The 17,887-nt window shown below is 42.0% G+C and overlaps 2 protein-coding genes across 3 annotated transcripts; both read right to left on the bottom strand.

The window, feature by feature from the left end:
• Positions 1-2,404: 2,404 nt before the first annotated feature.
• On the bottom strand, positions 2,405-4,163 carry LOC135653651 (3-ketoacyl-CoA synthase 1-like). Its single transcript, XM_065175466.1, has one exon. It carries the CDS (start codon positions 4,076-4,078, stop codon positions 2,498-2,500), a length of 1,581 nt encoding a protein of 526 aa, XP_065031538.1. The 5' UTR covers positions 4,079-4,163; the 3' UTR covers positions 2,405-2,497.
• Positions 4,164-8,571: 4,408 nt separating this feature from the next.
• On the bottom strand, positions 8,572-10,991 carry LOC135653667 (ACT domain-containing protein ACR8-like). 2 transcript variants are annotated; one of them, XM_065175467.1, is made up of 4 exons: positions 10,730-10,991; positions 9,689-10,535; positions 9,492-9,596; positions 8,572-9,396 (listed from the first exon to the last, which is right to left on the bottom strand). In XM_065175467.1, exons 1-4 carry the CDS (start codon positions 10,783-10,785, stop codon positions 9,016-9,018), a joined length of 1,389 nt encoding a protein of 462 aa, XP_065031539.1. In that variant the 5' UTR covers positions 10,786-10,991; the 3' UTR covers positions 8,572-9,015. The 2 variants fall into 2 exon arrangements, with proteins under 2 accessions (XP_065031539.1, XP_065031540.1); XM_065175468.1 differs by having other exon boundaries at positions 8,572-9,363; positions 10,730-10,990.
• Between the last annotated feature and the right edge of the window lie 6,896 nt (positions 10,992-17,887).

Here is a 17,887-nt window from a genome sequence, read left to right as displayed (position 1 = left end):
TAGGTGCAGAAGAATAGACAGACGTGCACAAACAAAATTTATAAGGCAGGTATGTGTCCATCCCTAGTGGTTGTGGCAATGGATTCCGAGACCATTTAACTATGAATGACTAAACGCAAGCATTGCCATCGATGTAAGGTAGTAGTTGTGGCAACATTAATGGCCATCCTGCAACTCCATGGCAACCGATCATTAAACAACGCTAATAATAACGACCCTGGTGGCGCGATTCTGATACCAAATGTCACGATCCGGACCTGATAAGCTAATTAACCTATCAACTTTGTTTGATCTAAATTACTAATCAAAATATATAAATTAAAATTTATAATAATATACTCGTTAGATCGTTATAAGTTAATCTTAATTAATTTTAATTTTATCTACTTTCGATGTGGGACTAATAAGGAGTATTACAATAAATGTACTTACTTTATGCAATTCTCGTACCATCAATTCTATCCTTCCAAGAAGACATTTAAGCTTCCACAAGGTGTCGATTTATGATGAAGCTCGAGTTCAATGGTCCACATGGTATTTAATATTCGTTTTGAATCGTAATCCACGTGGTTATGTCAAACACGAACACGATTCATCTGTAGTTTCTTATGGGAGACCACAACTCTCTCTAACTCTCCACGAGTGTGGCGTTAGAATAGTAAATTAAATATTTTTCAATGCAATTACGAGGCTTGACAAATTAAGTTGTGCATGTATATGATATAGATTCCATAATACAAGTGATTAAATGAGAGACTAAAAGTAAATAATTATTAATACAATATTTTAGAATAATTGTTTCTAACATCTTTAAGATTCGGAATGTCATTTTGATATTCAACAAAAATATATTAATTTTATGATAAAAAATCTTAAAAAGTGACGAAATGATAATTTAAAATAAATATATAACAAGATATATAATAGGAGTTTGGAGTCAATTGAGATTCAATTCTGAGTTGGACATAAGTTAAACGTATCGAGATTTTATAAAATTATATTAGAAGTGTATCGATAAGATCCTATAATTCTTAAATTAGTATGAAGTCAGTGAACTCGATTTCAGAGTTTAAAATATATATTTAGCTAGAAACTCCTTGAGGACATACATGGAACATTTTTTTTTTTACAGTATAGTGTAATTGTGTTAAAGACTCCATCAATCAATGATGAAAATAGTTATGTATATCATTCGAGCATTAATTAATTAATAATTAAATTATTATTATTATTATTAGATTCGTGAAGTCGAGCGATTGAGATGGAGTCACGGTCTAAAGAAGGAGCCGAGATTCGGTGGTGGCCTTCACGACGATAACTCTGATACTATGATAGAAATGAAATATAAAGAAGAAGATTACATTGAAACAATACACAATACTCTATATTTATACATATTTGGAAGGGAGAATTTTTCTTCCTCAACATATTTACGATATCTCATCATGTAGTCGGGGAGATCTTACTATTGTTGAGGTTATTATTGTGGAAGATCTTTGATTGTTATCACAATCATCAATCCATTAGCATCATGATCTTTGACAATCGAAAGTGACGTGTCATCTAAGCATGTCCCACCCATATCGAAGATGTTGAATATAGATTGAGCACATTTATAAACACCTCGTTGGATGCCGAAATAACATCTAAAAAATGTCATTGAGTTTTATACGTTTTTCATTATTTTTTTTAAAAATAACTTAGGAAAATATTATTAAAATATTAACAAACTATATACGAAATATATACATATATTATATATAAAGTAGGCTTTGTAATAACAAATTAAAAAAAAGATCTAGAGATTAAAAAGAGTAAGTGATAGTGAATAATATATATCCTGAATTAGATGTGGGATCAATATCAAATACTGATGAACAATTTGATGATATCAGGCAATAAAAGAATAAAAAGTGGGCTGTTTAGATCCATTACGTTTTCTTTTTTCCGTAAAACTATTCATTCATTCTTTCATTGATGATCGAATTCAAAAAAAAAAAAAAAAGATAAAAAGGATCGATCGACTCGACTCTCCAATAATGAATAAAAATGATAAATAGATCATTTCGATTGAAAATATTCATGCATGAATTAAAAATAGTCTCACAGAAGAGTTAGATTATATGTACTGGATATGACCAGTAATCTAACAAACTTAATTATGTCAAGTCTATTTATTGTACAGTAACTTTGATCAGTTTAACTGAGAATGTTATTTGTGTGATATATATATATATATATATATATATATATATATATATATATATATATATATATATATATATTATATTATATATATATATATAATATTATATATATATATATATATTATATTATATATATATATATATAATATTATATATATATATATATATATATATAGAAAAAGTATATGCAACAGCTGTTAATTTGGGCAACAGCTGCAGCACCAAACAGTAATAGTAGAAGCTTAAGAAGCAAAAGAAAGCTGTAAGCTTGCCTTTTGCTTACTGTAGGCCTATCCCTTAATCGGGTAGCGGTCGACGCAATCCGACCATGGGTTGCAGCGCCCGCGACCGCCGGCGTCCACGGGCGGGACGTCGCGCAGCGCCCACCACACCGCACTGTTGCACTTGAACCCGGACCCGAAGCCGATCTGCCACACACGGTGCCCCCGGCGCACCCACCCCTTGGCCTCTGCGTACGCCAGCTCGTACCACAGCGAGCTGCTGCTGGTGTTGCCGAACCGGTGCAGCACGCTCCGGGACGGCTCAATGTCCGTCGCCGACAGCCCTAGGTTCTTCTGTATCTCCTCCAGCACCGCCCGCCCTCCGGCGTGCACGCAGTAGTGATCGAAAGCCCGCCGGAAGTCCGGGATGTAGGGCCGTACGCTCCTTAGCCTTAGCACTCGCCGCCCCACCAGCGTCGCCAGGAATTTGAGCTGCTCCGACAGCGGGAGCACCAGGGGCCCCAGCGTGGTGATGTTGGTCTTGAGTGCGTCCCCGGCGACGGCCATCAGCTCCCGGGCCAGGGACACTCCGACGGCCCCGCGGCCGTCCTCCCGCTGGTAGACGCACCCGTAGCAGCTGTCGTCCGCTCCCTTGTGCGTCCGCACCGTGTGCACCAGCTTGTACTTGGCACGCCCCGCGTCCGCCCGCCGGTTCGATAGCAACATGGCCGCGCCCCCCATCCGGAAGATGCAGTTGGACAGCAGCATGGAGCGGTCGTTGCCGAAGTACCAGTTGAGCGTGATGTTCTCCGTGCTCAGCACGACGGCGTAGGAGTTGGGGTTCGCCTGCAGTAGGTCCTTGGCGAGGTCGATGGAGATGAGCCCCGCGCTGCAGCCCATGCCTCCCAGGTTGAAGCTCTTCACGTCCTCACGTATCTTGTAGCGGTTGATAATCATGGAGGCCAGCGAGGGGGTCGGGTTAAACAGGCTGCAGTTGACGATGAGGATGCGGATGTCGCGCCGAGGGTTAACGCCGGTGGCCTCGAAGAGGGCGTCGAGGCAACCAAACATAACGGCCTCCGCCTCCATCCGGGCTTCCGCCATGCACAGCCGAGGCGGCCGGAACTGCACGCCGGGCGGCAGGTACGTCTCGTCCCCCAGACCCGACCGATTCGTGATCTTGGTCTGGAAGTCGAGCGACTCCTCATTGAACATGCCTGTGCACTCGGTCATCTCCAGGAACCCCTGCTTTGAGATCTTCTGCTCGTCGTCGGGCTTGTAGCAAGCAAAGTCCACCAAGTAGACGGGACGCGGCCTCTTCAAGTAGTAGACGCCGAGCAAGACCAACGCGACCGCCAAGGAGGCGAGGCCGGTAGCCGGGTCCACGGAGAGCCGGACCGACGTGGCCATGAGCACCCGGTCGAGCCGGAGCGTGGCGGCGACGGCGGAAACGAGGAGAGAGACCAGCAAGTAAGACGTGGGGATACTGGTGTAGCCCAGGCCGAGCTTGACGTACTTGAGATTGACGGAATGGAGGAAGTCGGGCAAACGCCGGTGGATCTTGATGACAATGGAGGAGTCCCTGAAGGCCATTTCGGCCGTCAGGCGCTCGCGGTCCATAACCGCAGGCTCGGCGGCCGCCATATCCATCCCAACTGCAGCCACCAAAGGCAGTGAAATCGAAGTATACACTTAAACTTTACAAGGAAACGTACTCAAAGAAGAATTGCATTGTCATCGAAAGATATATAGAGATTGCCCTCAGCGGAAACAGCACGAGGACTCGAGCAGGATTAGTTGTAATGAATGCGTCTAGGTGGCGGTAATGGTCGAAGTAGGTGGGAAGGGTCAACAGACGGACGGGCTGAAAGGAGGGAACATGGTCGTCGTCGCCAACGGGTATTAATGGGATGGCAGGCAACAGGAGGCAGGGAGGAGGAGGGAGGGAGATCGCTCAACCACCCGGTGGCCGGAAGGAAGCGGAGGGGAATTAATGTCTTATAATCTACACAGAGGCGTACAGATTGATACGGGGAACGATCAATAATAATAGCTCAGTCCTCGTTGCTTGCACAGACTAACATCCGCTCATCCAACAACGCGTCGATGAATCATACAATTAATACGCATGGGACGGATCCGAGGGGACTTGCCCGGCACACGTTGTAAACACCTTCTCCGGGGAAGGAATTGGATGTCAAAGGAAGGGTTGCCCGAACTGAAATCATGGTGTAGAAGACACAGTAGACATGCAGTTTGTTTCAGCATTCAAGTAAATATTTTGTCGACAACAGGTGTCCCTCGTGTTCAACTTTGCCATCGACGATGTCTCGAGCAATAGAACAAGTCATTCCCAGGATTGGCTTACAGTCTTCCTTTTTACTTACTTATCGTGTTGAAATTTGATAGCCCAACTTCTATCGATGTTGAATTTAGAACCAACTTGCATCGGTGTTACTTTTCTGATGTTATTTTTGCCCATCAGCACACGTTCTCTGCTTCATCTAAAGTTGCTTGGCTTATGTTATGAAAGTCTTAAATCTATTATTTCTCGGGTTACTTGTTGTTCTTGAAAGCTTTTGCATCGAAGACTTCCTGCATGTCACTACGTTGCTAGTTTTGGCATTGCTGAAGCTAAGCATTGCTTTCTTCGTGGTCAACAGACTAATGATCATCATCTCATATTTTTACTTCATGCATTTTCGATTTACTAAGAAACAATGCGCTGATTAGTTGACAAAATACATGTAAAAAGATCTGTTTTCTTTATTAGACAGATCGTTGGTCTGATCCAATCTCTTTTTTCTTGAATGTTAATGCTATAAGCACTCGTTGTATTAGGCCTCTTAATTAATAGAAATTTTTACTGGATCAGTACTTTAACAAGCCCATCGCTACATCCACGAGTTCAATTGATCTTTGTGATTCCAGTTCAAAAGCTTCAGACAGACCACCAACTTATTTGGGATGATCGCCTGAGGCACAACGGAAGAGACACACACGGTAATCTTTCACGGAAGTGCATGTGGTCTTCGTTAACATCCATCCGAAGACCGAGTTTGTGTTTATAGAGAGGATGTCATGGGGTGGCTTTGTTGCATATCAAGCAATGCTCAGACATCGAATGCCACTAAGACAAAGTGTGTGTTCATGAAGTAATCTGCTGGCATTCAAGATGGCACTGAAGCCGGAAATTTTATGGTCTCAATCGCATTGCAGTAGCAGAATCTTCGAATAAATCCATTGCACTATTTGTGCAATGTGTGATCTGCACCAGTGAGAACCAGAAAGACCATGCAAATTTCCTGCCTCCATTGAGCACTAGTTGAAGGTTAATGCTATCCAACACACTGCTGCTAGAAGAAGAACAAGACCGAAGGTTATCGAGGAAAGTTGAATGGTATCCTGCATTGGTCGGCAAAGATGTCTGCAAAGATGCAGCTGGGATTTGCTCTTCAAAAATACTCTGCAGCATGAGGCATCACCACTGAGAACCAAAGGCATGACGAGATCCTACATGCCAGAGCAGAGGTGTTTGGCTGAAGGATATCAGGGATTCCTTCAGAATCACTAAAACTGGTATTGGGGGATTTAGCTCTAATAGAATGATACTTGACTCATTTGATCATCCTGAATCTTTACCAAATAGGAAGAGAGTAGAGCTAAAAAGGAATGCCTAATTTAGGCAATCTTATTCTTGCAGGAAGAGAGAGAGAGAGAGAGAGCGAGAGAGAGAGAGAGAGAGGATTTATTGTACTCCAACATTGTAAGTTGACATGAGGATGAGAAAACTTCGAGTTAGCTAAGGCTACAAACAAAGGATTTGACCTCGTGGTGTTGAATTGGCAGTCATGGCATGACAGCAGCATATACAGAAGTATCTCATGCAGAAATGTTTATATATTCAAATCAGATTGTTGAATACAGCATAAATTTTTGTCAGCCAACAGTTTTCTTATCGAGAGAAAAATCTCGGTAGACTTCGTTCTCCACTTTTCTTTCTCAAAGAAATGGTTTTTCACTTGTCAATGTTGGACATTCTTCATCTAGATTTAATGGAATTCTGTAGATTAAGTTCATTAAATATATAGATTAACAACATGGGTTTGTTTCTTAAACGTTTTATAGATAGTATTGACAGGCATTAGCTTGCAGCTGAGCCATACTTATTTTTCTTTCTGGTTATGCTGAAATTTCATGCAGAATCTTCTCCAGGGTTGAAATTTCATCCACTTGGGGTAGGCAGAAGCCTAATTCTTTGGGTGTCACTCTCATTAGATCCAACAATTAGTAGTATATTGGAACAAGAATCAGAATCAGAATTCAAATCGAACCAGAGGCAGAGTAGGCAGTCACTAGCAGATCCGACTTATTATATTAGAACAGTCAACTTACCACTGGGTGATAACTCATCTCTCTAGAAGGAGAATTAGCATTCCCAAAAGATCACCTGCCCAACCAAGATAGATTCCACTGGGGCCAATCTGCCACAAGAGCCAATGGCACCCGTGCCATGAAGCACGAGATTCCAACTCATGAACAAGCAATGTATTAGAAGAATCAGCTAAAACTTTCACTTTTCCATCTCCTGCTCGTAGTTTACAGGAAAGCAGATTAGCTGATTCCTAAAAATGACTAGCATTGTAGTTCAAGCAAGCCACATCCTACATCCTAGGACTGATATCATGATCTTGCTAACACCCTAGGACATAATGAGGTGTGAGTGGAGCCAGAGAATTAAAGGGCTTAATTCAAGATGAGATGAACAGCTTGACAGGTAGCAGCAACAGCAGTGTTGATGACAAAGCTTTGACATGGTGAAGGATTAGACCTCCTATGGTTTCTCGTGGACCAAAGGGTCTAAACTTCTGTCTTTTGATGTCATACAAGCCTTTACTTCGTCCCCAAGAAGTGAACAATCCCTGTAAACAATAAACCCTGCAGCAATTAAAACAAAGCAAGGCTCAAGCGCGATAGAAAGAGGACGGAAACGTAGCACGAGAAGCAACCTTGTAAGAACGATGCGTGAATGAATCGGAAGAATCGACCATGACTTCCCTTTTCCCATCGAGTGATGTGGCCCTCTTTTGCTTTGGGAGCCGTGCGGAGGAAGGGAGAGAAAGAAGGAGTACCTAATACTTGAGCCGAAAGCAATCTTACATCATCCTTTCCACGTCACGAATCCTTAGACAGATTCTATGACCCTCTGTTTATGGATCAGCTGTGATTAGATTGTTTGGTACAAATTTTGCTGCGGAGAGTCTCTCTCTCTCTCTCAAGGAATGAATGAGAGACAGAGAGAATGGGAGATAAATTTCACAGAATCAGCATATTCATTGTCCCAATTATGAAAAAGTATTAAGTAGTTTATGAACTTTTTTCCACGGCGATAATAGTCCTGCGATTAATTTATATGTTCTTGAATTGGATCGGAGTTAAATAATATTGATTGAAGTTGCACAAACCATTGATGAGTCACATGAATGACATGTACTTCACCGAATAGGATTCGAAGATTCCTCCATCCTCGCTCCACTACCACCACCAATTATATATTTATATATGTCCCGCCCAAATTTATCCATGTGGTGACTGGTCACTTGTTTTTCTTCAGCACTCAAGAGAAGATATCCTATATCAATCGGCAGTTGCGCAACATCGAGCGGCGAAAGCACTATTGTAGCTGCTGTGTCATGTGATATTAAATGGTCTCGAGGTGTTACTACTTGCAAGACCATGTTGGTTTATTTCGTCTTTATACTCTGAAACTTCTCTAGTGTTTGAAACAATAGATAGCACAATCCTTTCGTTGTCGCAAGGACGACGCCTATTGGATGACAAGAGTCTGGCGTTGGAGATGCAGCCATTGTTAAGTTTCCGATGAAGAATTGGTCAATCCGATGGACCAGTCGTCGAGGGAACATCATTAAGCCACGCAGCACGCCCAGGAAGGTTCGAACAGGCAACGCAGCTTGGATTGTCCCCGTTCTCCGAACAACCTCTTCCGAGGTCAACATTTAATTTCAAATTCTTAACCTTGGATCGCGATCGGCGACTTCGCCAAGAGCTTCGCTGCACTAATCCACCTGCCTTTAGCAAGCGCGGCATCCCCCATAGTTCAACGACTCTGAGCTCCGGTAAGATGAAGACACAAGTAGCGATTCTTTTACTATATCAGCATGTTCGTGGGCATGTGTACAAGTCGTGTGGATATGTACATGTGTAACAAAAGAGCAAGAACAGTAATAGAAAACCACCCCCCCACCATCATTTTAGTCCACAGCTGGCAGGAATGGCACCAGCGCAACCACCGCTTTTACCTAACAATGGCAGCCATATGCTTTGTTTTGCGGATATCTCATCTACCCAACCTATAACTTTGGATATATTCAAATTACCTTAACGTTCACAGCTGTAACCACCGCGTGGGACCCTGATGCCCATTTTGCATGAGTCATATGCTTCCATATTCTCGCTTTCACCACTTGCTGCTTCCAGACCCTTTCACTCGAATGACTTGGTAAAAGGCAAGGACCCAAGGGAAGTTAGAGCACGGTTCAATGAGCCAACGGATGATTCGGTGGTTTCTAGGAACAGGATTTGATGAGGCCTAGGTAGTATAGATTCCTCATCACCAGGTTCCCCAGGCTGAAGACGCCGGCCGCCTCCTCCGGCGACGGGTCCTGGAAGGACCAAACCATGCGTTGCTCGTTCAACTTGAGGTGGTCCTTTCCGATCCATTCGATGACGGCATGAATCGCGCGGCGGTCCGGCGGCTGGCCGTTCGTGTCGGCGACGCAGAACTCGTTCTTGGCCTCCCCGGACTTGGTCGTGATCTCCGCCCTCGTCACTGAGAGGCCGTTCTCGCGGAACGTCCGGGTCACGTCCGCCAGCAAGCCCTTCCGGTCCGGCATGCTCAGCTCCAGCCTCATTCCCTGATCGAGGAGCGACAGTGAGCCAAACAGAGGCTGGAAAGAGGAATCGTACGGAATACTGGCGCTCGCTTTATAAGCAATGAATGAAAAGAATATTACAGAGAACTGAACCAGAGGAAGAAGGTTACCTCAGATGCCCTGCGCTCGACTGCAGCTTGCAAGCATTGGATCACTCGCTGCCGCTCTGCCTCCGAACTGATCGGACTTCCATCCATATGCCGTATGTAGAATTCCTGCAATCGATCGACAAAACTCAAAAACCAATTAATCCAACAATTTTCCCAACGATCAAATGGGGAAACGAGACTTGTTGATGAATATCTACCTGATAGGCGCGGTCGGCGTCAGTACCAAAGGTGCCATGGAAGACGACGTACTCCATGTCGGTAAGCGTGCACACGACGTCGAATAGGAGCTTCGGGCGGTCGCGGCACTGCACGCTGACCACGGAGTACCCGCGTTCGGTCCAATTCTGAACAGAGATCAACAACTTCGACGACGACGAAGAAGCCTCGTTAGAGGAGACACGCTCGTAATCACGGTCCGCGAACATGAGCTGGTGGAGGCGGCGGTCGGAGTGGGTCATGGTGGGGGAGGCCACGGTGGTCTTGGCCCCGCGGACGTCGTGATCGCCGCTAAGGACGTTTCGGAGGCGGCCCTCGATGCGATGGACGCGGTGCGCATCCGCGATGAGGGAGCCCGAGTCGTGGTCCTTGACGAAGATGAGGGAGGCGATGCGGCCGTTGTGAGTCCACACCTTGGCCTCTACCACGTCGCACTCCAGGTCCCGGAGCACGGCGAAGACCTCGGAGAGGAGGCCCGGGCGGTCGGTGCCGGTGAGCTCCAGCGCCGTGAGACCCGCCAGGCCGCCGTCATCACCGTCGTCGTGGTTGTTGGAGCCGTCCTCAGCGGAGGAGGATGACCACGCTTCGCCGCCGAGGGATCGCTCGATGCGAGAAAGGAGGGTGGGGTCCAGGAGCTTGTGGCCGCGGCCGTCGACGACGTGGAAGACATCCATGAACCAGCGGCCGTCGGAGGAGATATAGCCCTTCTGGATGGTGAGGCCGAGGTCGGTGAGCACCTGCACGGCCTCCAGCAACATGCCGTGCTTCCGGGCGCTGTTGACCCTCACCACCGTCGCCGTCGCGCACACCGCATTGTCGATCACCACCCTGCCAGCACGATCGATAACAAACCCCATTAGATTTCGAAAAACAGGGGATCTCGAAATGAAAATTGAAGACAAACATAGAGGGAGGAAATTAACATGTTACGAACCAAGAAAAGACAGGGAGAGACAAAGAGGAATGAATAGATCTGGCGCAAAGACAACATAGAGAAGCAGGGAAACGAAAGATTGGCTCACCTGGGAGTGTTCATCATTCTGTTAACGAGCTTCTGGTACTCATCCGCCAATTCCATTTCTTCTTCTACAGAAACCCCTGTTTGTCTACTGTGTTTACAGAAACCTCGTAACGGATCAAAAAGAAATCGAGATCTCCATCTCCCTTTCTTTCTTTCTTTCTTCTCGCTCCAGCTACTTGTCCGCGCCTGTTTTGGTTGGGGGAAGAATGAAAAGGAGAGGAGGGAGAGGAAAGAGAACAAAGCTGAGCCCAGAGAGGAGCGCAGGGGAGGACTCGGGTGTTTAAAAAGGTTGCAAACGCACGTCTCCTGCACAAGAAACGGACGGTCTGTGAATGGGGCCCACCGCGGGCGTCGCGCGCCAGCAACGCCCAGCCTGACCTACCCATTCCGACCCCGGTCCACACCTCCCATTCCCCTCCCACACTGTCATTCTTATCCCTTGTTGCTCTTCCCACGCTACCCTTACTCAGGCAACTAATCACGACCTGCACCATAACCGGATAACATGGGAAGTAGCAGCAGTAGACATGAACGGACGGCCTCGTTTATGTTTTCTCGAGTTTAGGCTACACATGAATTCAAATTCAAACTATCTGCAAGCATCACTAAATTAAAATGGAGGATCGAACCGGGGGAAGATATTTTAGAAAAATAAAATTCTATTAACTTGGCTTAATGCAATATTCAACTTCTAATTGTTTTTGACCACAAATGTAGACGTTGGCGGTGGATTTAAATTGTTCAGGTAACGGTCTCCACGTGAACCCGGACATCAATTTCACACCCGACGAAGCCATGTTTTGATAGAATTGTCGATGAGGCCGGAGGACAGCCACGTCCTTGTGCTGTCTCGTCGGCCGTTCTAATTAGCATGATTTCTAGGGGGAAGCCTTGGAGGAGGGGTGTTTTAGGAAAATGACAACGTAACGATAGATGGTCGGAGCTCATCTATCGAGGTCACGGCTACCGTACAAGGAGGCCGCATGGAACACAGTGGGGAGTCCAACGACGTGTCGCGAGTGCATTGGACCTTAACGGGGAACCACGTCGGAGTGGCTTGGGGACACGCGTAGAGTCATGTGGAACAATTAAGGCGAAGGGAGCACGTGTCGGCAACGGAGCTCTGTCGTGTGATATGTCGTCCGGGGCCACATGCACGCAATCAAGGGCTTCATTGAAGGGCATGGCGTTGGAGTCGGAGAGCAAGAATTTCAGTAACCCTGTTGGGCTCACCCTTTGTTCTACCCACGTGGGACCAACATTGTGTTCGGTCGGGCAACCTCTTAATGTTGTGCTATTCAGTTTAGACGCACCGGAAAGTGGCAAATCGCGGATGCTACGCATGGGGAAGGAAGTAACTCACGTGATGTCACATGGAGCGCCATAATCTCCACACGTTGAGGACAGGTCACCGTGACGGACGGTGGCCGCGCGGCGCCGTTCTTTTTGACGGGGCAAGAAACGCAGGTCTCGCGACGGATTTGAGCACCTTTCTTTATTTTGACTTTTATTCCTTATTCTACATAAATTTTCCCGCCCTTAATTTTCCTCGTACCGTCGGATGGGACGCAGGCGCGTGGGGCCGCGAGGGTGGCGAGTCGGAAAGCAACAGCCTGTTGGAATGGGACGGAGCAGAAGGAACAGATAAAAAGAACGATAATGAACGGAAGAAAGACGGGAGCGGACTTTTGGCCGATTGGCTTTAGACGAAGCCAAGGGGCGGCGGCTGTGGTGGTGGGGAGAGGTTACTAGCTACAGAGGAATCGATAACGTTCTCATGTTATCTCGAGGAGGTGATCATCTGTTCCTATTTCTGAAGCAAAGAGGAGGAGGTCATTTATCCTTCTTCATACAGTGTTTCGAGGTGCAGATTGTGGCTTAATCTTGAAGTTTTGTTTTCTTAACGTAAAAGAAGATGCAGAAGGCTAAAAAAAAGGCTTAAATTGATTTATGTGTTCAATTATTACGTCGCTGATCAACTTTCCAAGGTTGGAGGGGTCAGTACGTATACGTCGAGTGGCCCTCAAGATCACTGCACCTCTTGTGTCTGTGGCTGCTGTGCTTCCATGAGTTTGGTCTAACACATCGCTGCCCTCGAATATAAATTTCCGATTTAATAATGTGAAAAGCTCCTCAAACAACTTTGACTTTGAATCCAAGGTCAACTTTCAGAAACTTGCGTCAACGCATGCCATCAGAATCCTTCACAGTGGTTTTGATGGGTTCTATCAGACACAAATCGATGGCCCGGTCATGACCAAACAATATATTTGGGACTGCAGCGTGTGAAAGGCAGACTTTCTTCAGCTGCCTTTCCTTACCTACGTAACTTTCTCCTTTCATTAATAGACATTTCCATTTACATGAATAGATCTTCCGTCCAGAGGACTCTAGAGGAGAAGACTTGGGCAATGTTTCACATTCCATCATCACCATTGCTTCGAAAAGACCCTATTCATATAAAAAACTTATGTTAATTATATATTTATTCATGTACCACTCTCTTATTCTGGTGATCCTTATATTTTAAAATTTTATATTAAAAGATTTATAGTTATAAAAATAACATATTATGAGATTAAATATTTTATATTGGGAGCTTATTTTTCCTAACATCAGTTGTGAAAGATAGTATGTGTGAAATTGATGTGAAAAAAGTATTTAATATCCTTTTCATTTCCTTTAGTTTTGCTTAAATTAAAACCTTTTGATCAACTCTAATTTTGATCGAAAATTTTTAATTAAATAGTAAAACAAAAGACGAGAAGCATGGAGCACAAGATCATTTTGATGATATTAAAGTGGAGATGGTCCCATGATGTCCTTCACAAATAAAGTGGAGAGTTGGACAATCAGATATTATAGATAAATCAATATAAAGAGTATTCAACTTAATGTTTATATATGTTCGTATTTTTTTATTTGTTTATTCTTTACAAAAATTTACAGTAGACTTGATAGTCCTATTTTGATTTATTTTTATAATCGTTTTAGTCTTATAAATACATGTTACGTAGTTATCGCAGAGGTAAAATTATCTAAAAATAAATCATCCAAACAATCATTTTGTGAGTTTTCAAAAGTAATATAGAGTGTCAACCAGCACACCCTCCTTAGAGCTACTCGGGTGATATCTAGTTGAATGGGCTTTTAAAGTGGTGTTTAGGGTTGATTTACTATCTAGTTCTACAACAATATCATGTGGACACTTGTGGAGATTTTTTCCTGTAGTATATGATCTTGGACCCTACAAACTTTAGAGTCTACAAACTTTATGTTTGTAATTTGTATTGTCTATCAAGTATTTACTAAAATACCTACTCGTGGGATCTCGAGTTAAATATTTTTTTAAACTTATCTTCTCTTTTGCAAGCCCTTAAGGGACTATAAGAGGTTTTAGGGAGGTTGACCCCTTCCGGACGGACATGCAAAGGTATCGTATGACTTAAGAAAAATTAACTAAGTCTGTGACAAATAGTATTAGAGCGGGATATGCACACTTAGAAATATTGAATATACAAATATGTGGGACCTAGTGGGATAACGTTGAAGGCAACCAATATGCATGACCGTTTGAGAGAAATGGACATAGAGATATAAGAAAAGGAGTTGCTTAAAGGAATGATCGTTTGAGATTGACAGTTAGAAGAATGATTAACCCTTAACGTGAGAGGCACCACATGGATAAGTGAGCTAGGAAGACTGCATAGTGCACAAACGTTAGGATGACTAAGTTCAAGCTATGGCTCGACATTGGCAACAAAACTTGATAGTGCTTAAGACAAATAGGGTTCTTGACAAAGGATGAGACCATGCAAGGATAGATGGGTTGTTTGGTGATAAAAAGAGTTATGCAAAGCTCACAGAAGTGAGGAAAATTGTTAACTTGAAGAATTTAGTACTCATATAAGAGCTTTTTATAAGGATGATAGACTATTTGTGGTCATCCCAAGGTGATCAAAACTCGATATCATGGAGTAGAAAAACTTTCTCTTTAGCATAAGAATAATACGTCTATAGGAGGTTGAACTGTATAGTAAATTTAGCATGTTGCTAGGTTGTGAGGGGCATAACAAGATGTTGTATTTGCTAAGAGTCGTAATTTAGCAAATGCATTCATGGTGATGGAATAGTACATAATTTGTTTAGCAAGGTAGAATAGTCTAAGAGGATGGTGGTCTCCAAAACTTCTAGATGGAAAGATACGAAGAGAAAAATTACTCCAATAGGACAAATACTTAAGAGGGATAAGTCTCGATTCTTTATAAAGAGAATTATATACAATAGAGTACATATTTTGAGGGGTACCTCAAGACGATAACTCTATAAAACTCAATGAACGAGCAAGTGACGAGGAGTCATTGCATGATCTTATATAGGTAATGTGATGGTGGATACATTATGAGTTCATGAGGGAGCAACCATAGGTAAATCAAACGAATGTATACTTAGAGCTGATATGAATATCGGACTTAATGGAGGGCTAACCCATAGAATGGTGGTCATGAGAGTCACTATCAACTTAGTACACATTGAGGAATAAAGAAACTTAGGTAAAATTTAATGAAGTGTCAAAGCCATATGAAGGGAGTCGATATAGAAGACAGAATATAGATTGGAGGTGCAAAAATTTCCTTGGACAAAAGCCAAGGATATTAACTCTTGCAAAGATAAGAGCGAGATTACATCGTTCTATCAGTCCCTTATTATAATGAAATAGACTCATCTTGCATGATACCAAAATCAAAGAAAGCTTTGAGGCATATATACCTTATCTTAGTGAAGTAGTCGACAAAAGGACTAAAGTGACTCAACTTGCAAAGACTAAGTTGGGGTTAGAAGGCATTGACAATAGGCAAGAGAATGTAGATGTATATACTCTTAAAAAATATATTATAGTATTATTATTTGAGTTATCATAAAGAAAACTATATGTAATAGAGATTATGCTGAGGGCAGGGGTCGAGGATCTAGATAATAGCACACCAATTTTAGTAAAGTTAGTGAACTTCGAAACTATACCTTTTCTACTCAGAAGAGTTGGCAACACAATTGATGGAGAATATGATATAATCCCAAAAGCGATCAAAACTATCAAAGACTTGCTATAAGTTAGGACAAAATTTTATCATTTTCAAGTAAAACTTCTTACATTCCAAAAGTTCGACGGCAATGAAAAAACATATTGTAGTAGCTTACTCAATGCTATGAGTGCAAAAACTTTGAGTACTTTAAAAGTGTGAGCAAAGAGTAGATAAATGCTACTAACCAACTTGATTTATAAAGTATAACTCTTGAGGATGAAGATGAAATCAAAGTAACTTGTATCTTCTCAACTCTTAAGAGAATGAGTAAAACCAAGTACCATAATTATTTTATTTATCTAGCAAAGGAGTTCTGCATATGTTCAAAGACCATTTGAAGAAATTTAATGGAAGATATTAGTTGTCAAATCCTTACAAATGATAATTAGTTTTATCAAGAGTGGATTATCTACTTAATTTTTCAACAAAATGACAATCAAAAGTGAAAATAATATGAGCTTACTTGAATATGATAAATAAGTAGAAGAGGAATCAATATATAAACTTTATAGTATTATTGACGAGTTAAAGTAGTGTTGGCGAATTAAAGCTTGACTGCTCAATAACAACAGCGGAGAACAATTGGGATCCAAGAGATGTATTGTAACTGGAGCAGAATATTATATATTCAGTAAAGGTGATGAGATGTAGCATCCGAAAAGATTTCGACAAAGACATTAAAGGAATAAGTGGAGGAGAACGTCACAAACAAATCTGCATAGTATTTAATGTAATGTATATATATGTTCGTGTCTTTTAACTTTGTTTATCCTTTATACAATATAAAAATGCTTGCAATAGGCTTGGTAGACCTATTTTGGTTATCTTCTGTAACTGTTTTAGTCTTGTAAATATAAGTTATGTGCGGTCATCATATATAGGCAAAATTACCTAAAAATAAAACATCCAAGTAGTTATTTTGAGAGTTTTTTTAACTCCGTAGAGTAGTCTAGAGTGTTAGCCAACATAACCCCTTGGAGCTACCATAGTGGCATATGGTTGGATAGTCATTCAGGTAGTGTCTAGAGATAGTTCGCTACCTAGTTCAACAGTAATATCTTGTGAGCAATTGTGAGGACTTTTAACCATGGTGGATATCCTTTGACTCTTTATCAAGTGATCATTCATAGCTTGTGAAGTCTATATTTATAATTTATATTGTCTATCAAGTATTTATTGAAATATCTACTTATAGGATCTTGAGTTAAATACTTTCTCTAACCTGTTTTTTTTATATAGATCCTTAAGAGATCATAAGAGATTTTAAGGAGGTTGACAATTTACAGATGGACATATAAGGGTGTCACATGACTTAAGTAAAATCAGCTAAATTTGTAATTAAAAGATAAGAAGAATAGGTACAACCCATAGCTAATCAGGTAGTGATAACCAAGCTTGATATACTTAAGTTTGATGAATTGCTTGAAATCAAGGAGATGAGAAGATGATGATTGGAGCAATGAGGTACTCGACAATCAAGAGATTGATGAATGAAATTAGAAAGCCGAGACCTACACAATGCAAAGGAGAAACAAGATTAGAACATACACTTATTACAAAAAAAAAAAAGAACAAAACAGATTATTTCTTTTTTGTTTCTCCCCAACGCGAAATTGATGAAGGGGAAAACATTAAGCAAAGGATGGTATCTTTTACTCTTTTGCTCTTCCACAAAATGCATTTGGAAAAAAAAATATTTTGAATAAAACAATTAACAATACCAAGAAAACCTAAGTGAAAGATCAGATTTTGACCAAAAAATTTTACTCATCTTATGGAATAATCTAGGGCAAGAATGGATCTTGAATGAGAAGAAAATAAAGATTTTGACTAAACGAAGATGGCTCGAGACAATAGCATTATCGAAAATCATGTGACAATAAATTTAGATCTAGAGAGACAAGACATTCAAGAAACCATTCAAAGGTCGAGACTAAGCTAACAACCCAAATGCAACACTTAAAAAATATTATCATTTACCATTTTTACCATTCATAAAATGAGTAATTCAATATGTGATGTCACGTATTATATTTTTGTTAAAATAATCGAAGATGTTAAAAAAAATTAGATTA

Source organism: Musa acuminata, chromosome BXJ1-4 (assembly GCF_036884655.1).
Source record: "Musa acuminata AAA Group cultivar baxijiao chromosome BXJ1-4, Cavendish_Baxijiao_AAA, whole genome shotgun sequence".
In the NCBI taxonomy this organism is placed as follows: Eukaryota; Viridiplantae; Streptophyta; class Magnoliopsida; order Zingiberales; family Musaceae; genus Musa; species Musa acuminata.
Note: the sequence above shows the minus strand (reverse complement) of the source record. Positions and strands in the feature narration are given on the sequence as shown.